The following is a 24,293-nucleotide window of genomic DNA, read 5'->3' on the forward strand; positions in this document are numbered from 1 at the left end:
TCACAGTACCAAGATGTGAAAAACTTGCGGGTATACAAAATGTTCACATGATGTCACAGGCAGGTCCTCAGCGCTGGGTATCCAGAAACAGTGATGGAAGCGACATTTCGCTTTTGTGAGCAGATTCTGGAGCAGAAAAAATGGTGCTTCGAAGCAGTCTTAAGTGTCTTCAGAGTAGAAAAAAATTCTATAGCTTAGAGTTGCTGTTGGTGTTTTCGGAGCAGATGCATGTTCCTAATGACTCCCGCTGTCTAAAACATCCCTTAAGCATCTAATAAATATTTATATTTATTATTAAACATGCCGTAGCTAGTATAACAACAGTACAGTTGGCAGGAAGGGGGAGGTCAAGAGAGTCCGGACTTCCCTTCTGTTCAAGTTGGGGAGGACAACCCTTGCAACTGCCCCCCTTGAGATTTAGGTTTACCACGTGATATAATTGAGTTAACAGTTCAGTATAGCACAATCAGCTGTTTAAAAGGCTTTTATCTTTTACTGTGTACCTGTGTTAAATTCCCCTCTGTTGTGTGAACTATGGAAATCGAAAAAAGGTGAAAAAAAGAGAGTGAATAGAACAATGCAACTTCTCGAGCTCGAACCCCATGCTTGTTTCTTGTTTAATTTTATTTGAAAGCATGATTTAATTCCTATATGAATAAATATACAACCCATATTAAAAACATGAATTGTACACCGTGGCCTAATATGTGTCACCCCTTCAGGTTTTTCTAGATTTACGGCACTGAGTAGCATACTAGGATGATAGTGTATACAGCTTTCTTTTGGTTTCGCTTAGGCTAACGGTATGTTCCCATGGTTTAACTTCATTCTTGTTAGTTTGCCAACATCCTTTTGGAGCAGGTTTGGGGCAGTTACTAGCAAATATTGCACTTAGAAGCAGCATGGAGCAGCATTTCTCTTTTGGAGCCGTTTGGAGCAATTGGAGCAGTACTTCCATCGCTGCAGAAATGGTGGCGCATGTGCATTTTTATCTTATTAGTGAGGGCCTGTGGAGGGGAGGACACACAGTCGTTCGGCCTTCGTGTCCTTTTATGCTCGTTGGTGCTTTCTTCTGTTAGTCGGCCACACAACGAGTGAACACGAAACAGCACAAGGGCCACTGGCACTACTCCGTAGTCACAGTGTCTCGCTTTGAACGTTCCAGTAGGAGTGCACATGGCGTCTCAACTAGCTGGTACCGAGAATACCAGCTTCGGTGGTCTAGTGGCTAAGGCACTTGGCTGCTGACCTGCAGTTCTCGGGATGGAATCCCGGCCGCGGCGGCCGCATTTTCGGTGGAAGCGAAAATGCTTGAGGCCCATGTGCTCAGATTTCGGTGCACGTTAAAGAAACCCATGCAGTCGAAATTTCCTAAGCCCTCCGCTACGGCATCTCTCATAATAATATGGTGGTTTTGGGACGTTAAACCCCAACAATTATTATTAGCTGGTACCTAAAGATGGTGGCCACAGTTACATTGATGCACACTATATTTAGTCAATAAATGCTTTTGCTAATACTTTCGCAACGAATGAGACAAGCCAACCGAACATGAGACGACATTCCTTCTCCCATGTCAGTCGAGAAACCATGGGAAATCTGTGAATTCGACAAATGTCTTTCACACAACTACAGTTATGACAACCCCTTGATTCATTATAGGGGTTTTTCATAATATATGGCGTGAAAACAGACTTGGCTGTTTCATGTACCAGGAGAAGTGATGAATCACGACTTAGCCGGTTCCTTTTTGTGATCTCACTGATCTGCAGCTAACTAAAAAGACTTACAGACGCACCCAAAGAAACACTGCACGTACCAGCATCACTGCTAGTTTAAGACAATGTGCACAGGGTTAACATGCTTAGTAGGCTACACGTGCTCCTAAGCACACTATCTTGAACCCAGCAAACACTACAAAGCATCGCCAGTTCAGGTGGACGATGCAGTATTAAGCTGTATCTGGTAACATAAAATTACGAGAATTCCATTACATCGAATAATACAACAGATGGTATGTACTTCTTTCTCAAAGCGAACATGAGCTGCATGAAAAGTTTTATGTGCCTTCATAGCACAAGCTACAGTGTACAAAAAGAAGCACACATTCAACTGAAAACAATATGAACACTTGCCTAGCTTTTCATGTGTACAAGAACTCGACAAGCTAGGTTTTAACTGAGACACTGCACGCAATATAAAAACAGTTTAAACACTTTGCGACGAGGAGGCCTACTATGCTGAAGCATAGTTCCGCCAAAGAAGCTTGGAGTTCATTAGGCAAATTCAGCCTTTACACGGTGCCATGCTTATTTTTCAACATATACTTATGCATTATAACAGTCGTGTCGTGTTGTCGGCAAGCTTCACAAGTAGTCTCTGTGCATCAGCAGTAAACATAAAGTACACTAACTCAACAGCATGTATATCTTTATCGTAAAAAAAAAAAACGCAGCCATTTGCATAAATCTTCAACAGATGTAGTGTTGTTACACAATACATACTTGATTTAAAAGTGAAAGGATTAGCATAAGTGCCCATGATGCCTAAACATTCACTTACAGATAACTTTAAAAGTGAGCAATAAACTATTACAAGGTACACTAGTTAGCGGAATAGAAAACGAAAATGCAGAAGCACTGGTTTATTTTCTGCAACTAAGTGGTTATTATTAACGATATCACGCACCACTACTACTTTGTGGGCGTGTTTACTTGTTACCGATAAACACGAGCTCTGAGGTAGAGTTCATCGTATTATGATGACTACAAGAGATACACACGGTGCTTGTTTAGCTTCTCACCACATCATTTAAGCCTACTTGGTGTCTAAGCGGTCCAAAGCCTTGCGACTGTCCATTCATCGCATGGAGTAAAAGCAAGTTTCACTAGTTCCTAACGGTCGTCCCTCACGCAACTACGCCAATCACGCGCACATCCATAGCACTTGCTTCGAGCATGGCATCATCATGAGGGTACGCTGGGTTAACGTCCGTGCAGAATTGTTTATCCTTCCCCGTTCTCGCGTTAGTACCTGCACATCTACGACCGCTTCAAGGTAGGATGACAACTACACGCAAATAACAGTTACTCCTGATGCGTAGAGACGACTTCGATCAAGCACATACAGAAAAGGAAAAAAAAAAAAGCAAGACAACGCGAAGGATGCACGAGTGCTTCGAGGCTGATAGGCGAGTGCGAAGGTTTAGCACCACCTTACCTGAACCGGCTCTTGAACTATCATGGCCACTGGTTTGTTTCAAACCGCAATCCGATCCAGCCTGTCTTCTTGGCGGCGTCCGCAATCACACAGAATGAGAAGTATGCACTGGTTGAACGTGATTCTGCATGAACACGGACATCCACAACTACCCAACCGTCACAGCCATATTTCAAACCCAACGTTGGCCGACTTCTTCACGCGCAGTCGGTGCAGTGGCTTAGGATGGAACTAGTTGGATTGATATGGCTGTAACCCACGGAGGAAGGCCTCCGTGCTGTAACCTTTGAAGTATGAATGGATGGATGGATGTGGCTGACCCTTTAGCATGACGATAGCTATAGCGCGAGAACAAAACGACAACGAGCGCTCGTGTCTTTCGTGTCCTTCTTGCCTCTGTGTCGTCGTTTTGTTCTCGCGCCATAACTATCGTCATGCCATACCGACGAGCCCAAGCTGCCACACTTCTAACGTACCCTTTAGATTGCGTGGCGGCTAACGCCACTTAGCCGTAATAATTAGTGAACTAACCGTTAGTTTTATGTTTTTTTTTTCCCTTTAAGTAGTGAAGTTGAGGATTGGTACTTTGCAGTGAAGGGTTTAATTTTCACTCGTGGCTTGACTTTAGCCACCAATCAGATAACCTTCTTCTAGATAATTCTACCCGCTTAAAGTCTGTTTTGCCCACCCTGACCCTAAACCCCAGTGCTTTGAAAGACTCTGCGCCATCATCCTCAACTATAAGGTGAAGCCCTTTACAGAACATTATCAAGTGTCCGGCAGTTTCCTCCTCCTCTCCACATGCACTGCATACCGTGTCTACCCCTTCGTATTTGTCCCGATATGTCTTGGTTCGCAATACTCCCGTCCTGGCTTCAAACAGTAGAGAACTACCCTGAGTATTATCATAGATCCTTTCCTTGGCAATTTCCTGCCTAAAAGTTCGATAAATCTCTAGTGCAGACTTCTTAATCATGCCAATTCTCCACATGTCTCCGTTTCCTTCACTTTCTTCTTAACCGATAGTTCTTTTTGGTTTGGCCGCCTGCTGTTTTCAATGTATTTACCAGTCAATTTCCTGGTTCTCTTCCTCCATTCTTCTATTTTGTATCGATATTCTTGATGTAAAAGTAGCTGAAAACCTTTCTAGACCGACGCTCCTCCACCATTTCTCTCAATCGCTTCTCAAGTTTTATCTTGCTGCTAGCTTCCCTGCCCCTCAAATAACGTCCATACCATATCACCTTGTACTCCCATATTTGGTGTATTCCCGTGAGCTCCTAAAGCAAGCCTACATATTCTACGTTGCTTCATTTTATAATCTTGCTTGAACTTCTGATCTCATGCACAAGACCGCATTGCCGAACGTCAGCACAGGAACCATGATCCCTTTCCATATTCCTCTCACAACATCAAACTTATTGTAATTCCACAGTGCCATATTTTTCATCACTGCTGCATTCCTGTTACTTTTGGTCGTCACGTACATTTCGGGTTCCCTTAGGTACTTGGTTCCATTGCTTATCCATACGACCAGATATTTGTATTTATTTGTTATCTCTAGCGTGACTTCCTGTATCCTAAGCTCACAACCTTCATTATCATTAAAAATCATGACTGCTGATTTTTCCTTCCTGAATCTGAAACCTAACCTATCTCCCTCATTACCGCAGATGTCCACCAATCTCTGCAAATATTCCTTGTTGTCGGCCATTAGCACTATATCATCTACGTACATCAATGCTGGTATAGTGCCTGTTCAATGAGCTTACCTTGTTTGATGAAATTCAGGTTGGAGCCAAGTACACTTTCCTGTAATTTGGCCTCTAATCCTTGTAGGTATATCATGCATAACAAGGTTGATAGAGGACACCCCTGCCTAAGCCCCCGTTTTATCTCTGTGGGTTTAGATACCTGTTTACCCCTGCCTAAGCCCCCGTTTTATCTCTGTGGGGCTGGATACCTGTTTTTTCCATTTTTATAAGTACCTTGTTACTGTTATAGATATCCTTTAAAAGATTAGTGACTCCATCTTCCACCCTAGTGTGTCCAGTATTCCCCACAAGTCGTCTTGAACCACGCTATCGTACACTCCCTTGATGTCCAAAAATGCCAGCCACAGGGGCCTGTGTTCCTTTTCTGCTATTTCGATGCACTGCTTCAGTGAGAACAGATTGTCTTCCAACCTCCTGCGTTTCCGAAACCCATTCCGGAGTTCCCAGCACCCCCTCATCCTCTATCTACGCCTGCAGTTTTTCCCTTATAATCTGCATCGCCAGCCTGTAGACCACTGATGTCACTGTTATAGGACGGTAGTTGTTTATGTCAGCTTTGTCCCCCTTTCTTTTATAGATCATGCTCATCCTGCTAAGTTTCCATCCATCGGGGACTTCACCATCGATTATAGTTCTGCTCACTGCCTCTCGCAAAGTCTGTTTCGACTTCGGACCCAATGTCTTTATCAGCATAATTGGAATGCCATCTGGACCTGTTGATGTACCGGTACTACTTGGAACCCTCTTCTCAGCTCTTTCCCACTCTCGTTGTGAAATTGGAGCCATTGCGCCACTTGATCCATCCTTGTCTATTGTGATGCATAGGGCACTTCTTTCTGTCACCCTTGTTCTTATATATTGCCAGCTGGGTTCTTATATACTGTCACTTGGGACGGCGCTGCCTGGGATAGTTGGGGCCGTCATCCTCTCTAAGAGAAGTCTGAACTCGGGGTCCAGTCCACGGATCCTTCGGCTAGCACGGTGAACAGGCGTAACCACCGGTATGGGGCTGGAGCTTCTTGTACTGCGAGGAGTTCGGTGCATAGGGTACCCCGCACCTCCACCAGTTGTCACACGCTAGGAGCTCGAAGAAACGTACAAGGAGACGCGACTGTCAAAATCTCAGACACAAAGAAGGACGTCTCCGCTGGCACGGGTTGCTCGTCTTCGTCTTCTTCGTTCACTGGCACAGAACTTGCTCACTGTTCACTGGCACAGAACACCAGGTGGCATTATGTCATCACTGATCGAGGGACATTACTGACAGCGAAGTTCTTGGATGATATCTTCAGGTTGAGTTATACAACCCATCGAAAGACCACTGCGTATCACCCTAAGAGTAATGGTTTAACAGAAATGCTAAACAAAACGCTAGCCGACGTGATCTCGATGTACGTAAATGTGCAGCACAAAACGCGGGACGACATCCTGCCGTGCGTAACATTTGCGTACAACACTGCAACGCAGGAAACTACAAGACGGCTTTGAACGGGTAATAGCCTACGCAAGTCGCACACTGTCTCGCGCAGAATCTAACTATTTTACATCAGAAAAAGAATGACTCGCGTTTATTTGGGCAATTACAAAGTTTAGGCCATATTTCTACGCAAGACCATTTAAAGTGGTGACTGATCGTCATGCTTTGTGCTGGTTGACCAATCTACGAGACCCTTCCGGACGATTAGCACGATGGAGTCTGCGCCTTCAGGAATTTGATGTCACCATCGTGTACAAGTCAGGCAAAAAGCACGAAGATGCCGACACGCTATCACGAGCACCTCTTCAATCCGCCAGTACAAGCGCAAACGAGGACGGTGCCTTCGTCGCAACTCTGAGTGGGCCGGATCTGATGTCTCATCAACGAAATGACGCCGATCTAAGAATAATTATAGATCACTTAGAAGGTGGCACCGCGCCTATTCCTCGTCCGATGTCACGAACGTTGCCATCATTTTGCCTATGAAATGGCGTCTTATACAAAAAGAACACCGGTGCTGGTGACAGATCGCATCTTCTCGTCGTGCCTGAAGCCCTCCGCGATGACGTCTTATTAGCTTGCCATGACGAGCTCACATCCGGCCATCTGGGCTACTCGTGAACTATGGATCGGGTGCGACAACACTACTGTGCACACTTTTCTTGAGCTTCAAGTCGATGCTCTCTTGGGAGGAGTAATGCCACCTGGTGTTCTGTGCCAGCGAACAGTGAGCCAGTTCTGTGCCAGTGAACGAAGAAGACGAAGACGAGCAACCCGTGCCAGCGGAGACGTCCTTCTTTGTGTCTCAGATTCTGACAGTCGCGTCTCCGTGTACGTTTCTTCGAGCTCCTAGCGCGTGACAATATTCAATAGCTTCGTCCCCTTCTAGCCCAGCACCTTGAGCTGTAGTTATAAACCTCTGCTCTAGGCTTCCTTCATTTCTTAAGAAGTTTAGATTGTTCCAAAATTTCGCAGCTGCCTTTCTGTCCATTTTATGTACTTCTGCCAGCCACTGAGCACCCTTTCTTCTGATCTTTTGATTGATCAGGAGGGATGCTTCCCTTCTGGAGCTTAGAAAGATGTCCCATTTTCTTTCAACATAATATGTCGGTTCACCCCGCTGCTTAGCGTGCCTGTGTTCCCTAGAGGCTTCCTGACGTTTTGCTATGACTCTCTTAACTTCCTCATCCCACCAACTCTTGGGGCTTGTGTCTTCTCTTCCGGGGTGACTCGTCACGTGTCTTAGCAAGCTCTAGCCCAAAAAGTCGAATTAAATTTGTGTATGTCCGCACTGTTTTATTATCCTCAGTGATTATTTTCTCAATTTTAGTAGCAATTTCTATTTGCCCTTCTGAATGAAACTTTTCCTGTAGTTGCTTATCTTGTCTCCTTCCCTCTTTCGCTGCTCTTCCAAAACTTAGCTTGATACGTTTTTGATCACTACCAAGACTTCTGGAGCCACCTTCATCTATGTACATTCCCCTGAGCTTATCATACATCCTATGTGACATGATTGCGTAATCTATCGTTGACTGCAGCCTTCCCACCTCCCATGTTATTTGCCCTTCACACTTCTCAGTACTGTTGAAAATTATCAAATCATGCCTTTCACACATACCCATGATCATTAGAATGATCAGCAGTTACCGCCACCTATAGCCGTATTACTTAGTGAACCAACAATTAGATTTATCTTTTTCTTTTTTTCCCCTTTAAATAACGAAGTTGAGTTCTGGTACTTTGCAGTTTCATACAGTCATTAAAATATATGTTTGTAGCGAAGCAAATAGTGTAGCGCTTTCGCAGTGAGCTGACGCTAAAAGGGCTGCTGTACTATTACCATTAGGGTTCCTCAATGCGCCCGTCTCCTAAGGCGGCGGCGGAGGGGCGCGCTTCGAGGAACCCTAATTACCATTAGAGTGTTTTGATAACCTCGATGCGCACACCCCGTACTCCCTTCCCTCTTCCAGTTAGCCTTGGAAAGATCAAGTCACAGGTCAGAGAACACCTATACCACTAATATCGGTGCACTCCACAGTTCCAGAAGATGCGATGAAAACAGCACGCTTAATTTCTGTCGCAGGGTCCCTTTAATAAGAAACATATTCGACTTCAAGCCACCTTTTGAACTATGCATGTGAACTTCCATAAAACCGGCTAAGCATCGGGGGTAATGAAATAGAGAATAACACGAAAGTTCCCCGCCTCCCTACTCTGGAGGAACTCACTTGTGGGGGGCGGCCGGTTAAAAATCTTAGTGCGGCTTCTGGTCGTTTGCCGTTTCAATAATTTCCAGCTGTTTAATTATCAGAGGAAACGTATGCCGTCGAATACAGTTTACACTGGTACACTGTAGCCGGTAATACCGAAACGCTGCTCAAGCGCAGTGCCTCCATCCCTGTAAACCTCGTGCGTGCGTCTGGGAGGGTGGGGGCGGGGGGGGGGGGGGTCATTTTTTGCTCTCTATGCCATGGCAAAAAAAACATTTCGGGGAGGAAGGGGGGGGGGGGGCACGTGTCCGGCGTGCCATCCCTTGGCTACGCCCCTGGTGCGTGCGCCGGCGTACGTGTATGTCGAGATCTGTGTGTGTTTGCGCTTGACAAGAAATAAACTTTCGACTTAAAAGCGTGGCAGTTTGACAATCATGACGATAGTTATAGCGCGAGAACAGAACGACGACAAAGAGACAAGAAGGAGACGAGCACTCGTCTCCTTCGTGTCTCTTTGTCGTCGTTCTGTTACTTTCTACGCTGTATGTTTAACGCAACCGATCATGTACGATGCATATGCCTACATATGTGTTCCGCGCGAGCTCGTTCGCAGCATTGATAAATGACGTTGCGTTCGACAACGTTACAGGAGCACGCGTGTACCTGGTTAACCTTCCCGCCTTCCCTCTTGCCGTTCTTCCTTCCTTATAGCAGCACTTAAACAAAGTTTTGAAGGCGAGATAATGAGCGAAATATATATTCACGTCGAGACATACACAAGATTTTCGAGATATCGATGTCAGTAGAGCATAGAACATATTTAGAATCAATTTTAAAGCGCACGCCGCGCGACAGCATCACCTATAGATGAGAAGCGCCTCGCGACGTCGACATTATAGTGGCCAGAAAGAAGCCTTTCTAGCCACTATACTGATATCAACGCAGAGGCAGTGTAAACAAATCTACGTCACAAGTTTGTGTTGGCTGATTGCTGGAACGCCCTTTTAAAAATTGCGTTTGCAGTACCTCGGATCTCCTCCTACGTGCCGGTGGCTTCGCGTATGCTGACTCTGCTACATAGATTTAACAGTCTGGTATATTAACTCCATGCTCTTCTGGTTGTCACTGCAGCGCACGCTGTTGCGAGCAGCGCCCACGTCACAGTTTTGCGTGGTCACGTTGCCAGATGTGTTTACCTTACCACCGGAACTTTTTCCGCCTGGTGGTCTTTGAAACCGAAACTGAGACTGTGCGTTCTAAAAAAAACGTCTCTAAATAATATAACCGTCGCCGCGCAAGAAGGTTTCCAGCTGTGATGAGTGGGTCGTAAGATACCCATTGCAACAACAACAACAATAACAAAACGAAATGTTTTTGTGTGTGTGTGTCAGGGCTCCTTTATGGCAGTGTTTTCATCAAGTGGCCGTGTTTAGTGTTTATATGGCCTCCAAGACCGTTGCGCACAGGCCACACAAGTTATATATATATATATATATATATATATATATATATATATATATATATATATATATATATATATATATATATATATATATATATATATATATATATATATATATATATATATATATATATATATATATATATATGGAGTCTTTATAAGCAAATGGACAGGTGTGACGTGCGGGAGACTTTGTGGAGGACCCTACCGTCGTGGTAAACCCTAAGTTTCTATTATGAAGATAACTAAGACTGCTCGCCTCTGTACCGTAGCCTTTGTGCCTCCCATTGGCTCTCTTGCATATCTGCGCCCTTGCATCTCTGGCATCTCTACTCTACAATACGCGGTGGTAGTACCATAGAGTTAATACACAGTCGTTTTATTAACTCTATGGGTAGTACGGTCGAGATAAAACATAGTGGAGTGAGAACATAGTGAGTGTGCCAACCGCAGGTGGTGCCAAGGTGTTCGAGGTTCCTGTTGTGAGCGGCCGTGTCGCGGCGCTTTTGCGTTATTCACGATGTGTGCGAGCTTCAAATCACGTCGCCAGGTTCCGCTTGTTGCGGAGCGATTTGTAAACGCACTTACTACGACCCATCCTCTGGCCCATCTTTGTAGGAAGCGTGCAGGGACAGCAAGAAAGAAGGCATGACACAAGCGCTTAACTTTAACTAAGCGTTTATTCGGAAAAGCGAACACGTATATAGATGAATAGAGGTGAGTGGGGTGAAACGTCCGTCTGTCTGTCTGCCCTTCCGTCCGTCCACTCCAATCACACTATAGAGTACGCATCGGACGGACGCTTCGTCCCTCTCATTATTTTTCACGCCGTGAACATGCTGTGAATTTCTTATAATAATAGCGCCATCTATCCTTTTTAATCGTCAACTATAAAAAAGCCATCATGGCCTTCGATATGGTGGGCGCGCAGTGACCAAAGAGGTTTAAATAAATATTTAACCTCCTTGTCGATGACACGCCGCGCGCCCGCTATCGCGGAGGCCATAAAACCACTATTGCTATCTTCTATTTCCAGTGGCATATACATACATCGCCATCTAGTGCGCAATTCTTAAAACTAACTAGAAGTGGCTCCAAGTGGTAGTATATAGGTGTTCTGTGGTGGCACAGCTGATCTAGCCCTCTAGTCCGGCCCCATGGAAGTGGCTATACTACAACATACCACGAGGGAATGACCCACACCCTAATGAACTTCGCCCCTAAAAGCTCACGTGTCACTCCAGGCATTACTCGTCTATTGCTTCCTAACGCACCATTGAAAATCTAATTATTTACGTGTAAGCGAGACAGACGGTGCCCTGACACAAACAATATCACCACGTCGCAGCTATAAATATGTTGCGGCTGCGCATACATTGGCCAAACACAAAGATGTATCAATGAACGCGTAAATGAACGTGCAAGGTGCAGGAATTTGCGGATGGTCACCTGGTTGTGGGCACACAAACACAACGAAAACTATGGACGGAACTGCAGTACGTCTAAAGTATAGATGAGTTACATGAGTACAGGTTACAGAACCTCTCCCCCCTCACCCTCACATCTTTCTTGGCGACACAGTAGAAGGACGCTTTTAGGCTGTAGTGTAGTCGCTGTTTGATTCCTGAAAAAAAAAAAAAAAACTGGGATGGGTTTGGAGAGGTTTGTACCACCATGTGCGCGTGCGTACGGGTGTACTGTGGGCGAAACAATGAGTGAAATATGGGTGGTCCTCCAGACCTTCTTAAGCAAGCCGTGGCGTAGCCTAGGGAGTTGGAGGGTGGGGCGTTTAACCCCCCCCCCCCCCCCCTTAGCCCGCTATGTTTTAAACTTAGCATTGTAGTACATTTGCGTGCGCAAGGTTCCTTTTCAGGGGGGAGGCGAAGTCTCGACGCAGAGACCCCCTCCCTATATTATGTAAACGTACGGCTCTGACTTTGAGCCCCCCCCCTCTTAGGTGATTAAGGGGAGGAGCCACCCCTGACACCCCCTTCCCATGCGCACTCCTGTGGCGTGCATATACATACACACATGCACACAAACACGCGCACTAACATACATAAAGTTTAGATGAACCACTCCTGTAAACATTTCTGTCTACGCCACTGCCTTCAAGTGAATAGACTACGACCTCCCATATCTCCGGCTAAGTCGATACCCTGAAATGATAATGGCGCCGATTCGAAAGCGAGACGGGCAGCATGTTTAAATTTTCTTTAAACTGTTATCTCCATGAAAATATATGCTGGAAAGATTACCGCTTTCGCTCACTTTAGCCTTGTGTCTTTAGACGACTGCGCGGGCTGCCACGGCCAAATCTTTCAGAGGTCGCCAGCCCGGGTATAAATTCCTCGCCGCTATAAAACTTCCTTATCGGAAGCGGCGTGAGCTCAGTCGCTGCTGAAACGGACAAAGCGATGGCTGACAAGTACCGGCTGCTGCTCAAAAACGCTCGGCAAGTTGTCCAAGTCGTGGACAACGGACAAAAAATCGTGAAAGGAGATGCCATGAGGCGACTGGCGGTCCTGCAAGAGGACGATGTTACATTCAGCGTTGTGGTGAATCAGTAAGTAAAACTCAAAAGCTGATTTATTTCCCCTCTTCCTCTACGATCGCTGTATCTTGTAAGCGCAGGTTTACAGCGCATTAGTCATTTTTTTCTTACGATCTCTTATTTTTGTACTTAACATCGCCACACACACACACACACACACAAAAAAAACATTTTGGCGCTTATTCCTGAACTCAACAACAGTCTGTCCTGCAACTTAATTACCACTAAGGATTGTTCCGCATATGTGTCGTATATAACAAAAAATTGCTTTAGCTTTCAATGTGTTAACGTCCATTGGAAACTTGTATTTATGCCCATACTGATGCATCTACTACCGTCTGCATTCCATATGCACTACAGTCTTCAGTCCGTATGCACTATAGATACGCCTAACCCTCCCGGTCATCTCTTCAGCGTGTCAGCCCATATATAATTCTGTCTATGCATGGGGTTTTCATTCCACGGTGTTTCCATAGTACGTCCTTGTGTGTTGTTTGTACGTCCTTGTGACTGCAGGAATGTCATTCTGCGTGGTTTCCCTTGTAACCGAAAGTACGTTTTCGCTTCTAATGTAAATACTATAATAATAATAATAATAATAATAATAATAATAATAATAATAATAATAATAATAATAATAATAATAATAATAATAATAATAATAATAATAATAATAATAATAATAATAATAATAATAATAATAATAATAATAACGTTCGTCGACATTACCTTAGTTGCATAACACATTAAGTTTCCCTACGAGTGATGTTGGAATATTTAATTACATTTTCCTATAGGGTGATCCCGAGCTCTCGAGCTCAGGAACACTCTTTCAGGAAAATTAAACGTTCGTTTCATCTAGTAAATTTAAGATTTTAGTCTGAAATCTTGTGACCCGAACACGAGTCCGCATGGGGAACACACCACCCATCCTATAGACGCACACGTCGATCCATACTCCATCTTGTAGCGTTTCATATACTTGTGAAGCGTTTCCCTACTTATTGGAATGCGCGCCTCCTCCTCGCAGCTCAGCTCGTGCTCACGTTGACATAACCAAAGGGTGCCACACCGAGCCCCACACCGCCTCCGTAATTAATTTATCCCATAAGATACAAAACACAAAATGACACTCGACCACACATAACCTGTCTGGATCACATGTCAAATCAAAAGAGCACCCCCCCCCCCCCCGTTGACCGAAACATACCAACGCCACTGCCTCCTCAAGTTTATTTTTTTTTCACCACAAAGTCGCCGAAGATCATTGTCTGTAACTGCAGCTACCACTAATAAGTATAAGCAAGCTTGTAGCTATAGCTACCCATAGTTAGTATACCACGTATACGCTGTAACTGCATCTTTATCTGAGTCCCCTTATTAATGACAAGTGTAGCCAAAATACCTTATAGTACTCATTATCAGTGTACGGTAAGAAGTTTAGGAGCAATATCGGTGACCGGCGAAAGAATCCGTACACATATCTATATACAGAAAAAGTGGTGAAGTTACCTCCACTGTGTCTAGAATAAATAAAGCGCTGACAACCTTTTTCCGCAGCTGTGAGCGAAAAACTGTTCACGCGGTGTTTCAAACGATTTCCCTTGGCCCTTAAGGTGACAATCCTATAGCGCAAACCATGACGAACCATAAAAAAGAAAAAAAAAAAAGGTAGAGACGAGCACCGGTGCCTTGTGGTCAATCATGGTTTGCGCTGAAGCTTTCACCTTAAATGCCATGTATCAACTAGGTGGAACAGAAGTTTAATTTACTAAAGTTTCTTAGCCTGCTTGAAGCATGTTACAAGTACGTACGGGGAGGGGTCTCTGTTCAGAAGAGGGAATTGGAGAGTTTCGGTAGCCCTATTCGGCACAAGTATATATAGAGTCACCCCACCGGAAGAGTTAAGGAAGGGAGCGCTGTGGCATATTGTTGAAAAAAGGCTGACCTTTCCTACCTTTCAGTTACGATAAGAGAGCGCTCATAAATAAGGTTTAGTATATATATTATATATATATATATATATATATATATATATATATATATATATATATATATATATATATATATATATATATATATATATATATATATGAAACACGTGTTTTCGAAAAATAATCGAGCTGCAAGCGCATAGCGAGAATCATAATAATCTATAGAAGTGATTATGATGATGGCGATAATTTAAGAAACATTTAACACGTCAATTTGCGAACCCCCCTTTCCGCATTTCATCTGTTACAGACATACTGCTTAACATTTCTTAAATTATTTCATTTTATTTGTTTGCATAAACCCACCTTCTCACTGTTATTGGAGTTCATTTCTGAGTATGCCTCCTCATGAAATGTGGTATGCATGGCTGCTTCATTATTGTATTTTGCCCCTCCTACAACAAAATTATTTCGATAAACCACTCCTTCAAGTAGAGCAGTTTTATACCTCCGGTTCGTTCTTGCTTGTTCACTTCGTTTGTGTTTAGACCACTTCGTTTGTGTTTTGTGTTCACTTCGTTTGTTGTTTATTCCAGGTTCGGAAGGATAGTTGCGATAGACGAAAGCAGCGTGATCGCCGAGAACTACGAACTAAGTCAGTTTGAAGAAGTAATTGACGCCACTGGTTGCTGCGTTCTCCCTGGTGAGTTTGGATTGTGTGTATTCAAAACATTCCGGAAGATCTTGTTCTTACGGCGATGCTTTGAACCGCAACAAAGAGCCGGGCTGGAAAATACCATAGTGTTGAACTTTTCACGTGTGTTCCACAGGACTCGTTGACTCGCACACACATCCAGTGTGGGCAGGGGACCGCGTGCATGAATTCGCGATGAAGGTGAGTGCCACGGTTGTATACTTTCGGCTCGTTAAAATGTACACATTCAAGAACATTCATAAAAGCGAAATTTGACTTGCTTGTCTCGCCGATGTTTGATGTGTGTGTCGCATGCACTGCAAACTGGAGTGAGTCCCCAAACAATGCAACATTAACGCGATGGGACGATCGCGTAGGGAACGTGGTGACTTGGTGGGCAGATCCCAAAATCAGTGCAAGATATGCGTGCACGTGACGGTTTTATACTCAGGCGTGCGCAGGCTTCACTGTTATGGGGGGGGGGTTGTCGCACCCCCCCCCCCCACATCCTTATGGTCAAGGCCAAAACACATGTTCCACAAAGGATGAAATCAGGAAAATTAAGCGATAATTAGACGTGAGGGGGCCTTCGGCCAACATTATCGAAAAAAAAAAACTGTGTCACCTTAGCATTACTATTTAAATAATGACGCGACAGAAGTAAGGATATAGGACCAACTTTGGCCCGGCCCTTAAGTTATTAACGCCTCCCTCGTTTGCACGTGTATGGTTTCAAGTGATAAAGCAAAAGCCTGTCTCATCTAACGTAACAATCGACCATCGGCATCAACGAAAGTGTTGTAAAAAAATCAACACGTGATAACGTCACAATATGACGTCATCACGACATCAGAGATAGCCAAATTTGTGTCATCATTATTACGTCACTATGACATCCACAAAGAGGGTTCAGCTTAAATTGAGGACGACGCAGCGAGCAATGGAAAGAAAAATGGTAGGTGTAACCTTACGAGACAAGAAGAGAGCAGAGTGGATTAGGGAACAAACGGGGGTTAAGGATATCATAGCCGAAATCAAGAAGAAATGGACATGGCCCGGGCATGTAGCGCGTAGACAGGATAACCGCTGGTCGTTAAGGGTAACTAACTGGATTCCCAGAGAAGGCAAGCGGTTTAGGGGGAGACAGAAGGTTAGGTGGGCAGATGAGATTAAGAAGTTTGCGGGTATAAATTGGCAGCAGCAAGCACAGGACCGGGTTACCTGGCGGAACATGGGAGAGGCCTTTGCCCTGCAGTGGACGTAGTCAGGCTGATCATGATGACATCAACAGATGGCGTCATCATGTGACGTCAATTAATCAAAGGTGGGCCCACCAATGGAGCCAGTGAAAAACCACATTAAATACACGAGGGCGGGGGGATGGAGCGGCCGTGACACAAGGATGCACAGATAAAAAAAAAAGAAGCTGGCCTTTTTTTTTTTGTTTGCTTGGCGGCGCACGTGATGGTGTGTTCTACCTTATCGCTCACTATAACATTAACACCTCCACCCCCCCCACCCCCCACCCCCCCAAAAAAAAATGTACCAATAATTTCCGCAGTTTTCAGGCAGAATTTCAGTATTTGTACGAATAAAGAACTATACTGTATATGATTGCATGTGCTACCGCAGTTAGCCGGTGCGACGTACTTGGAAATCCACGAGAAGGGCGGCGGAATCCACTTCACAGTGGAGCACACCCGGAATGCCAGCGAGGAGTACCTGCTGGAGAGTCTGGTGCAGCGGCTGGACGCCATGCTGGCAGCTGGCACCACACTAGTCGAGGCCAAGTCTGGCTACGGACTGGACCTACAGACCGAACTCAAGATGCTGCACACCATCGAGAAGGCTCGCCTGAAGACGCCAATAGAGATATCCAGCACTTTCTGCGGAGCACACGCTGTCCCCAAGTGAGACCCTTCCGTGCATGAGCATGTCTTTTTTTTTCGACGCGCTCACACGACTCTTTACGTATATTCGGGCAAGTGATAGTAGATTGATAAGGTGAGATAAAAGTATGCTGTCGTCGTCGCTTCGCGTAACTTCATCTTCATTAACGTTAAAAGATGGGCAAGCTGTAGATAGTTTGGTTTACTTGAGACGCAGCGCACGGTGACAAGGCGCTGTTTCACAAGTAAACATGAACTATCTCCTCTCCACGTGCAACGTATTGAGCGCGCTCTCTTGCCAAGCGGTCTCTCACGCCAAGGAAGTCGTCTTCCTCTTTTCAAGACGATAGTTTTTCTTGGGGGACCTTTGCCGGAAAACTTTTGGTCTGTCTGACTGTCTATTTGTCTGTTTGTCCACCCTTAACGATACCTCTAGGGCACCGAACGATACCCCAAATGGCCGTCCCCATCCGCAGCGACGACCAATATTGCTCAAGCTTCAGCGTTCATACTTGTGAAATTGTCAATTAAAAACAATTATTGCGCACATCTGAGGCACTCTTAACAACACGTCAATATTTTGCATGTGTGTCTTTATACTAGAAAAGGCATGCATAAGTAATTCTAAGGACCGTAGCGTTTATCACGCTGCCCTGACAATGCAACGCTTGCACGAAAAGGCAAGTGTTTCCGACGCTTTGCTAAGACGACAAGGTGTTGGCACCTACCCGTCGCCTTTCGTTCAACACCTCAACACCTTATCGCCCCCGAGACGCGCACGCATGTCGCGCGCTTCGTTTTCTAAGATAACTGCCAGATAGCGCTCATGTCTCACATGTGACGTGACTTGATGCGCTCGTTCGCCTCTGCTGCACGCTTGAGGCACTCTAAAGCAGCGCCGCCAGAATACCACTCACCCATTTTCTTGCGCAGAACATCAAATAAGCGTTTCGTCCCCTCTTCCCATACGCAAGACTATCGTCTTTCGACGACATTTGCAGTGTAACATGTAGATATGGGGCCAATTTTTTCTAGCGTCCTCATAATGATAACTCATCATCGTCAGCCAAAAACTGTGCATTCGACGTAACGCAGGAGAAGACCACGTATTAAAGTAGAAAAAAAAAGAAGCAAGCGCCAAATAAAAAAGAGAAAAAGGAAGAGAGAACAAGAAAGGCAAACAAACAGATCAAGGGATAGAAAAAAAGAAATATAAATAAAACATATAAAATATAAAAATGAAAAGAGAAAGAAGAAGGGGAGAACAAACAAGGAAAATCAAAAGAAAAAAAGAAGGCTGCCCAGCTCCGCACTGCTTTTCAACATTACGAGGTTGATGACAGAAACAGCTCATCATCTCCGTGTGCAGTAATGTCCAGCTAACACGGCCCTACGCATACTCCAAACGTATCCGGGCAAGGACTCTCATGCACAGTGCATCTACAGCGCATTTGGCTTGTTACATATTGAAACAGTAGCAAGGCGGTGACATCCAACACTTGCCACCGGAACCAGTGGGGTCAAAGGTCTTCAGATAGGTTTTAAACAAATTGCGAACGTAGACAGAGGGAGAAGCTGTTCTCCCTATGTCTGCGTTTTTCGCGCAGTTTTCCTCATAACGAATGACCAGCAGGATTGTTCTGATTACAACGAATCGAAGCATCGTTCATGTTCGTCTGATTTTGAATAGTTCTAATCATGCTTTCATGCTAAGTCATGTTTTAGTCAGGATTCTGATGCAATTGAATTGTGAAACAACGCCATCTTGCCGTTTTTGGTTTGAGATAATCAAAGATGGCGGACTTTCTCTGACAATTGTAACTGACAAGATACAGCGGATAGCAACAGCGCTGGCCCTTGGACCTGTCACAGGATCGTTCATTCTGTCCACAATGTCCCTTGCTGTATACTGTGTACCGTTTCGCTAAAAAAAGAAAAAAAAAGTCACTATACCAGATGTGCTTATTACAGCAATCTTTCGTCGCAGGGGAAAGAACGCTCAAGAAGCCACAGAGGACATTGTGACGAGGCAGCTGCCGGAGATAAAGAGGCGCGTTTCGGAAGGCACGTTGACCGTCGAGAACATCGATGTGTTCTGCGAAAAGGGCGTGTTCGACGTCGAGAGCTCGCGCCAGATCCTACAGGCCGGTCGCGAAGCGGGCCTCAGGCTCAACTTCCATGCCGAGGAGCTGAACTGGATCGGCGGAGTTGAGGTGTGAACACTAGATGCACACGTCCGTCTTTGAAATACACGGAAAGTGCAGTACGTTATATAAGTGCGTGCATGGTGGGACGAATTTTGGAAGACTGAAATAAGTTGTGGGTCAAAACATGATATCCATCAAAAACTATAAGTTGGAATGGGCAAAGATAACGATAATTAATGAGCTTATGTTCCCTACAAACAAGTTTAAAGATATCGTTTTATTGGGTAAGGTAAAAGGAGCATAACAACGTGTAGAGTATTTGTAGTATACCGCCGGATCACAAGTAGTTAAAATTTCACTCTCTAAAATTACTCGGGATAACAATGTGATTATAGGGTGAAACCTTTACCCATCAGTACGCATGCTGTTGGCTGGCCAATTTCTACGCTGCGCACATGCTGATGCATTTGCCCCCCTTTCTTTGGACACTTCACATCTGGACACTTCCACAGCATATGGCGGACAGATGCGGGAGTGGATCACTCTAGTCACTTTAAGGCACTGCGGGAAGTGTTACATTCGGCTCCTGTTAAATTTTCACTCAGAAAATCTTGTATACATAAACATTCGGCAGATCCCACGTACCTTGGGAATCGATGTTATGCGAAGAATGCGGATGGAAGGTGACTGTATTGCAATATTTTATTGAGCGCTACCTTACGAATTGGCGCCAAAGATATGTACAAATGAACGCACATACACACGTTACACAGCCTCATATGTTTTGTATAACCAGTTGTTAACAGTTGCGGTAACGATGCCAATAGCAACATATATTAGCAAAACCAGAAGCAGTAAGTTGTTAGGAAGCGTTGGTGCTCACTGGAATGGTATAGCCTATAGACACTGCTACATAAGTCAACTTCATCGGTTGGCACTTAAGTACAATTGACGTTAACCCGACGTGACGGTGGTATTATAGGACTACAAATGTGCTCTTTATAAAATTCGATGACCAGCACTGCAACCGCAATTGACGTTTCGCGAACATTATAGACAATTAGAAAAGTAGTTCCAACACTTGCAGAACATGGCTCTGTTTTTCCCTATATAAGACGCGTATGCAAGACCAAAACGCAGGTATAATCACCTCTTCACGCACACATTTCATCCGTATGGCTGTTCACTAAAAAGAATGTTTATGATGAACTTGAGTTTCGGTGGGACTGGTGTCCCATCGTGGCAACGTGCTTAGTCTCACCACTTTTCTCATGCAGCACATGAACTCTCCCTAGTAAGACTTTAGCCTTCGAGTTTCTCTTTAAGCAGTGCGTCTGCGCTTACTTTCGCTATAGAACTGCAACAGTGTAATTCTGTGCGATACTGTGTAAAAATATATTGCGCATTCTATTAAATGCCATGTTAAAAAAAAATCTGGCATGGCTCTGTGGCAGAATACTTGATTGCCACGTAGAATGCTTGTGTTCCACAATATTTGTTGTTTGCATTTGTCGGGTCAATTCTTTCGGTGTCAACTTTTCTTTAATCTCGTACGCCTTGAAATTACTCATGTCTGTTCTCGCCGTTGCTGTGCCACAGGTCTGGCGGAAAGGGTTTGACGACATACTCGACCCATCTTACCCTACCATACTATTTTCGGTTTACCCAAAGTTGAAGGGCTGATCACGAAAGCACCCAGACGTAGATAGATAGATAGATAGATAGATAGATAGATAGATAGATAGATAGATAGATAGACAGACAGACAGACAGACAGACAGACAGACAGACAGACAGACAGACAGACAGACAGACAGACAGATAGATAGATAGATAGATAGATAGATAGATAGATAGATAGATAGATAGATAGATAGATAGATAGATAGATAGATAGATAGATAGATAGATAGATAGATAGATAGATAGATAGATAGATAGATGCTCAAAGTGCCTGCGCTGCACGAAAATGCTTCGCATTTAATGCATGCGTTCTATCGCTGTGTTTGGGGAAGTCCACCTGGAGACTTTGGGCAGGCACGACTCTTCACGACTTCCGCATATCCTGGGCATGCGCGCAAAGGATTTCAGCTATTCACCTATGGATGCTAACGGAGTACCGCGTCACTTCCTGCAGATGGGGGCATCGCTGTGCGCCGAGGCAATGTCCCACTTGGAATGCGTGTCTAGTGCCGGCATCGAGGCCATGGCCAAGGCGGGCAGCGTGGCGGTGGTGCTGCCCACCACGGCGTTCCTGCTGCGGCTCGAGCCTCCACCCGTGCGACGTCTGATAGAGGCAGGCGTGGCCGTTTCCCTGGGTTCGGACTTTAACCCGAACGCCTACTGTCTAGCCATGGTGAGCATTTGCGAAATAGGCGTCACGGCCGCGCGTACGAGCGAGTGGGTGCTGATGAAGCTGCAGCACCCCCCCCCCCTCCAATCACCTAATGACGGTCGAAGGCTCAAAATTTTACATTCTAAGAGTACTGTGATATACCTTTGACCCTCCCCTCTCACTCTCTCTAATATATACCGGGCTCAGCGGGATACCGGACGTACCGTGATAATTTTTCAGGTTTAACGTTACCGATGCAGCGTAGGTGTACATAGTGTACGTAAAACATGGCGGCGTTCTCGGACGCCCGCTTCGAATTGATTTTGTTGTAGTCGTTGAAAGATTCACTTTTTTCGCAGCAAACGACTATTTGAAGAGTCTTCGCTTGCCTTCAGTTAGCTTCGATGACCGAGTATTAAGTTGGCATAGCTTTTGATATAGCTTCCCATTTCGGACGCTTCTAAGCCTAACTACAAGATCGATGTAAACAAATCGGCAACATCATTTTTTTTCGCGTTTGGAGCGGGGTTCATAGTTATTTGCTTTTATTAGTAGTAAAATAAACTTGTAATAATGCTTCGTGCGGTTGCATAAGCAAACAGTCTCGTTTTCTTTTCCCTTTCACTGTCTTTAACTTATTAGCCGTCTGATAGGTGGCGCCACCATCCCAGCTGGAGCACGTAAACGCTATTCCGCTAAACCACAGAACACCTACCGGTAGCTAAACTATAAGACGCTGTCCACAACGAACGTTTGCTGCACGGTAACCCCATTCTGTTAGCCTGCGCTATCACGTTAACCATAAACTGTAACTGTCTAGTGTCGTGCGAGTTCGCTCAATGACCCAAAAGGCCTGTCAATATGGGGGCCTCTTGCACCATGCACAGTATGGTTAAACCAGCCCCGTAGCCTAAAATTTTCTTTTTGAAAGAAGTATACTTTCTTAGTACGCAGGGAACGTGTCAGATAAAAGACAGATAGTCCTGTCTTCTTGTTCACTTCGTTTGTGTCTATACCAAGACGTGAAACGTGTATCACAGGTTTGGAAGGATAGCTGCGATGTCAGTCCGTAGTTCTCGACGATAAGTCGGCGCTTGTGTTTCATCGTTTCTTGTTTTAGTGTCTTATCACTTCCTTCGCGCTGAGTGAATACACCATTTTCTAGGCGCGCTCAAGCACCACCATCTTGGACTGATAACGTTTCAGTTCTGTATCACTATCAAATAAACAAACAGTGCTTGGTGATCTCGCACGCGCGAAAACGATTGCGCCGGCACATCTAACCCTTCATGACCGCGATCGTTTCATATTACGACGTAGAAAACCGGCAAAACAATCGCTTATCAGTCCAAGATGGCGGCGCTCTTACGAAGATGTACCGACTGGCTCAACCAGCTTAGGAGCGGATCCACTCACTCATTCTAAGGGGGGGGGGGGGGAGCGGTCATTTGAAGTAACTCAAGTTGGAGAGGGGAGCGTGATCATGACTTCTTGTTTTTATTAGCCGAAAAACACCTTCATATCAGTATTCTGTTAATATGCCTTTACAGTGGTTTCACTCATTTGTCCTAATTGCCCCGCCGCGGTGGTCTAGTGGCTAAGGTACTCGGCTGCTGACCCGCAGGGCGCGGGTTCGAATCCCGGCTGCGGCGGCTGCATTTCCGATGGAGGCGGAAATGTTTTAGGCCCGTGTGCTCAGATTTGGGTGCACGTTAAAGAACCCCAGGTGGTCGAAATTTTCGGAGCCCTCCACTACGGCGTCTCTCATAATCATATAGTGGTTTTGGGACGTTAAACCCTACATATCAATCAATCATTTGTCCTAATTGGTCATAGGAGGTAGACTGCAAGCACTGAGGCGAAGGGGGAGGGTGCTGACACATACTCTAGGGGGGCGGGGGAGAATGCGGTCGCTCCTACCGCCCCTCTCTATACATCCGCCACTGCACTAGCTTTGTTTAAGGTTGGTAGATACGACAGGGAAAGCCTGCACTTTCGCGTGTCTAGCTGCACTGCACCTGACGTTCTCGACTCGCGGCGCAGCCCATGGTGATGTACCTGGCATGCGTGGTGTGCGGCATGAGCCTCGAAGAGTCCCTGGTGGCGGCCACCATCAACGGCGCCGCTTCGCTGGGCCGCTCCTCGACGCACGGCTCGCTGGAGGTGGGCAAGTGCGCCGACATGGTGGTGGTGGAGGCGCCTTCCTGGGAGCACTTGGTGTACCGCTTCGGCTGCCACCACAGCCTCATCAAATGGGTCGTCAAGACTGGGAAGGTCGTCCACCAGAGAGCCGATTGCTAGAGCGCCGTCTACTGGTGACAGAAGGCCCTCCACTAGAATTCGCCAAGTTTCGTCTTCAGATCTCGCCGTGGCTGAAGTGAATCGGTGTGACGTTTTATTTTTTTTTTGTCTCTGCGGTTTCTCACGCAGCTACGCTGATAAAACCGCCATGGCCTTATCTTAATCTTAGCTGGCCTAAATAAATACTGAAATCAGTTCGATCTGTCAATGTGTGTGTGTGTGTTTTGGGAAGCTATATTTCGTTATATTCGCGGCAAAATGACTGTGAAACGGAAGGAAAGAAACAACCTAACAGG

The 24,293-nt window shown here is 45.3% G+C and overlaps 2 protein-coding genes across 3 annotated transcripts in view; one reads left to right on the forward strand and one right to left on the reverse strand.

Annotated features, from left to right (window-relative positions):
* Window positions 1-3,387, reverse strand: part of Cdc27 (cell division cycle protein 27) — a 55,656-nt gene extending 52,269 nt beyond the window's left edge. For both annotated transcript variants that reach the window (XM_037436212.2, XM_037436211.2), the window contains exon 1: window positions 3,220-3,387. In XM_037436212.2, the coding sequence (XP_037292109.2) occupies window positions 3,220-3,243 (24 nt within the window). In that variant the 5' untranslated portion in view covers window positions 3,244-3,387. The remainder of the gene's footprint in view (window positions 1-3,219) is intronic.
* A 9,138-nt stretch (window positions 3,388-12,525) lies between these two features.
* Window positions 12,526-24,205, forward strand: LOC119188257 (putative imidazolonepropionase). Its single transcript, XM_037436213.2, has 7 exons — window positions 12,526-12,709; window positions 15,228-15,334; window positions 15,462-15,526; window positions 16,958-17,235; window positions 19,202-19,427; window positions 21,499-21,717; window positions 23,740-24,205. The coding sequence occupies exons 1-7, from the start codon at window positions 12,561-12,563 to the stop codon at window positions 23,995-23,997; spliced, it is 1,302 nt and encodes a 433-aa protein (XP_037292110.2). The 5' UTR covers window positions 12,526-12,560; the 3' UTR covers window positions 23,998-24,205.
* The last annotated feature ends 88 nt before the right edge of the window (window positions 24,206-24,293 follow it).

The sequence above is a fragment of the Rhipicephalus microplus genome, chromosome 1 (assembly GCF_043290135.1).
Source record: "Rhipicephalus microplus isolate Deutch F79 chromosome 1, USDA_Rmic, whole genome shotgun sequence".
Classification (NCBI taxonomy): domain Eukaryota; kingdom Metazoa; phylum Arthropoda; class Arachnida; order Ixodida; family Ixodidae; genus Rhipicephalus; species Rhipicephalus microplus.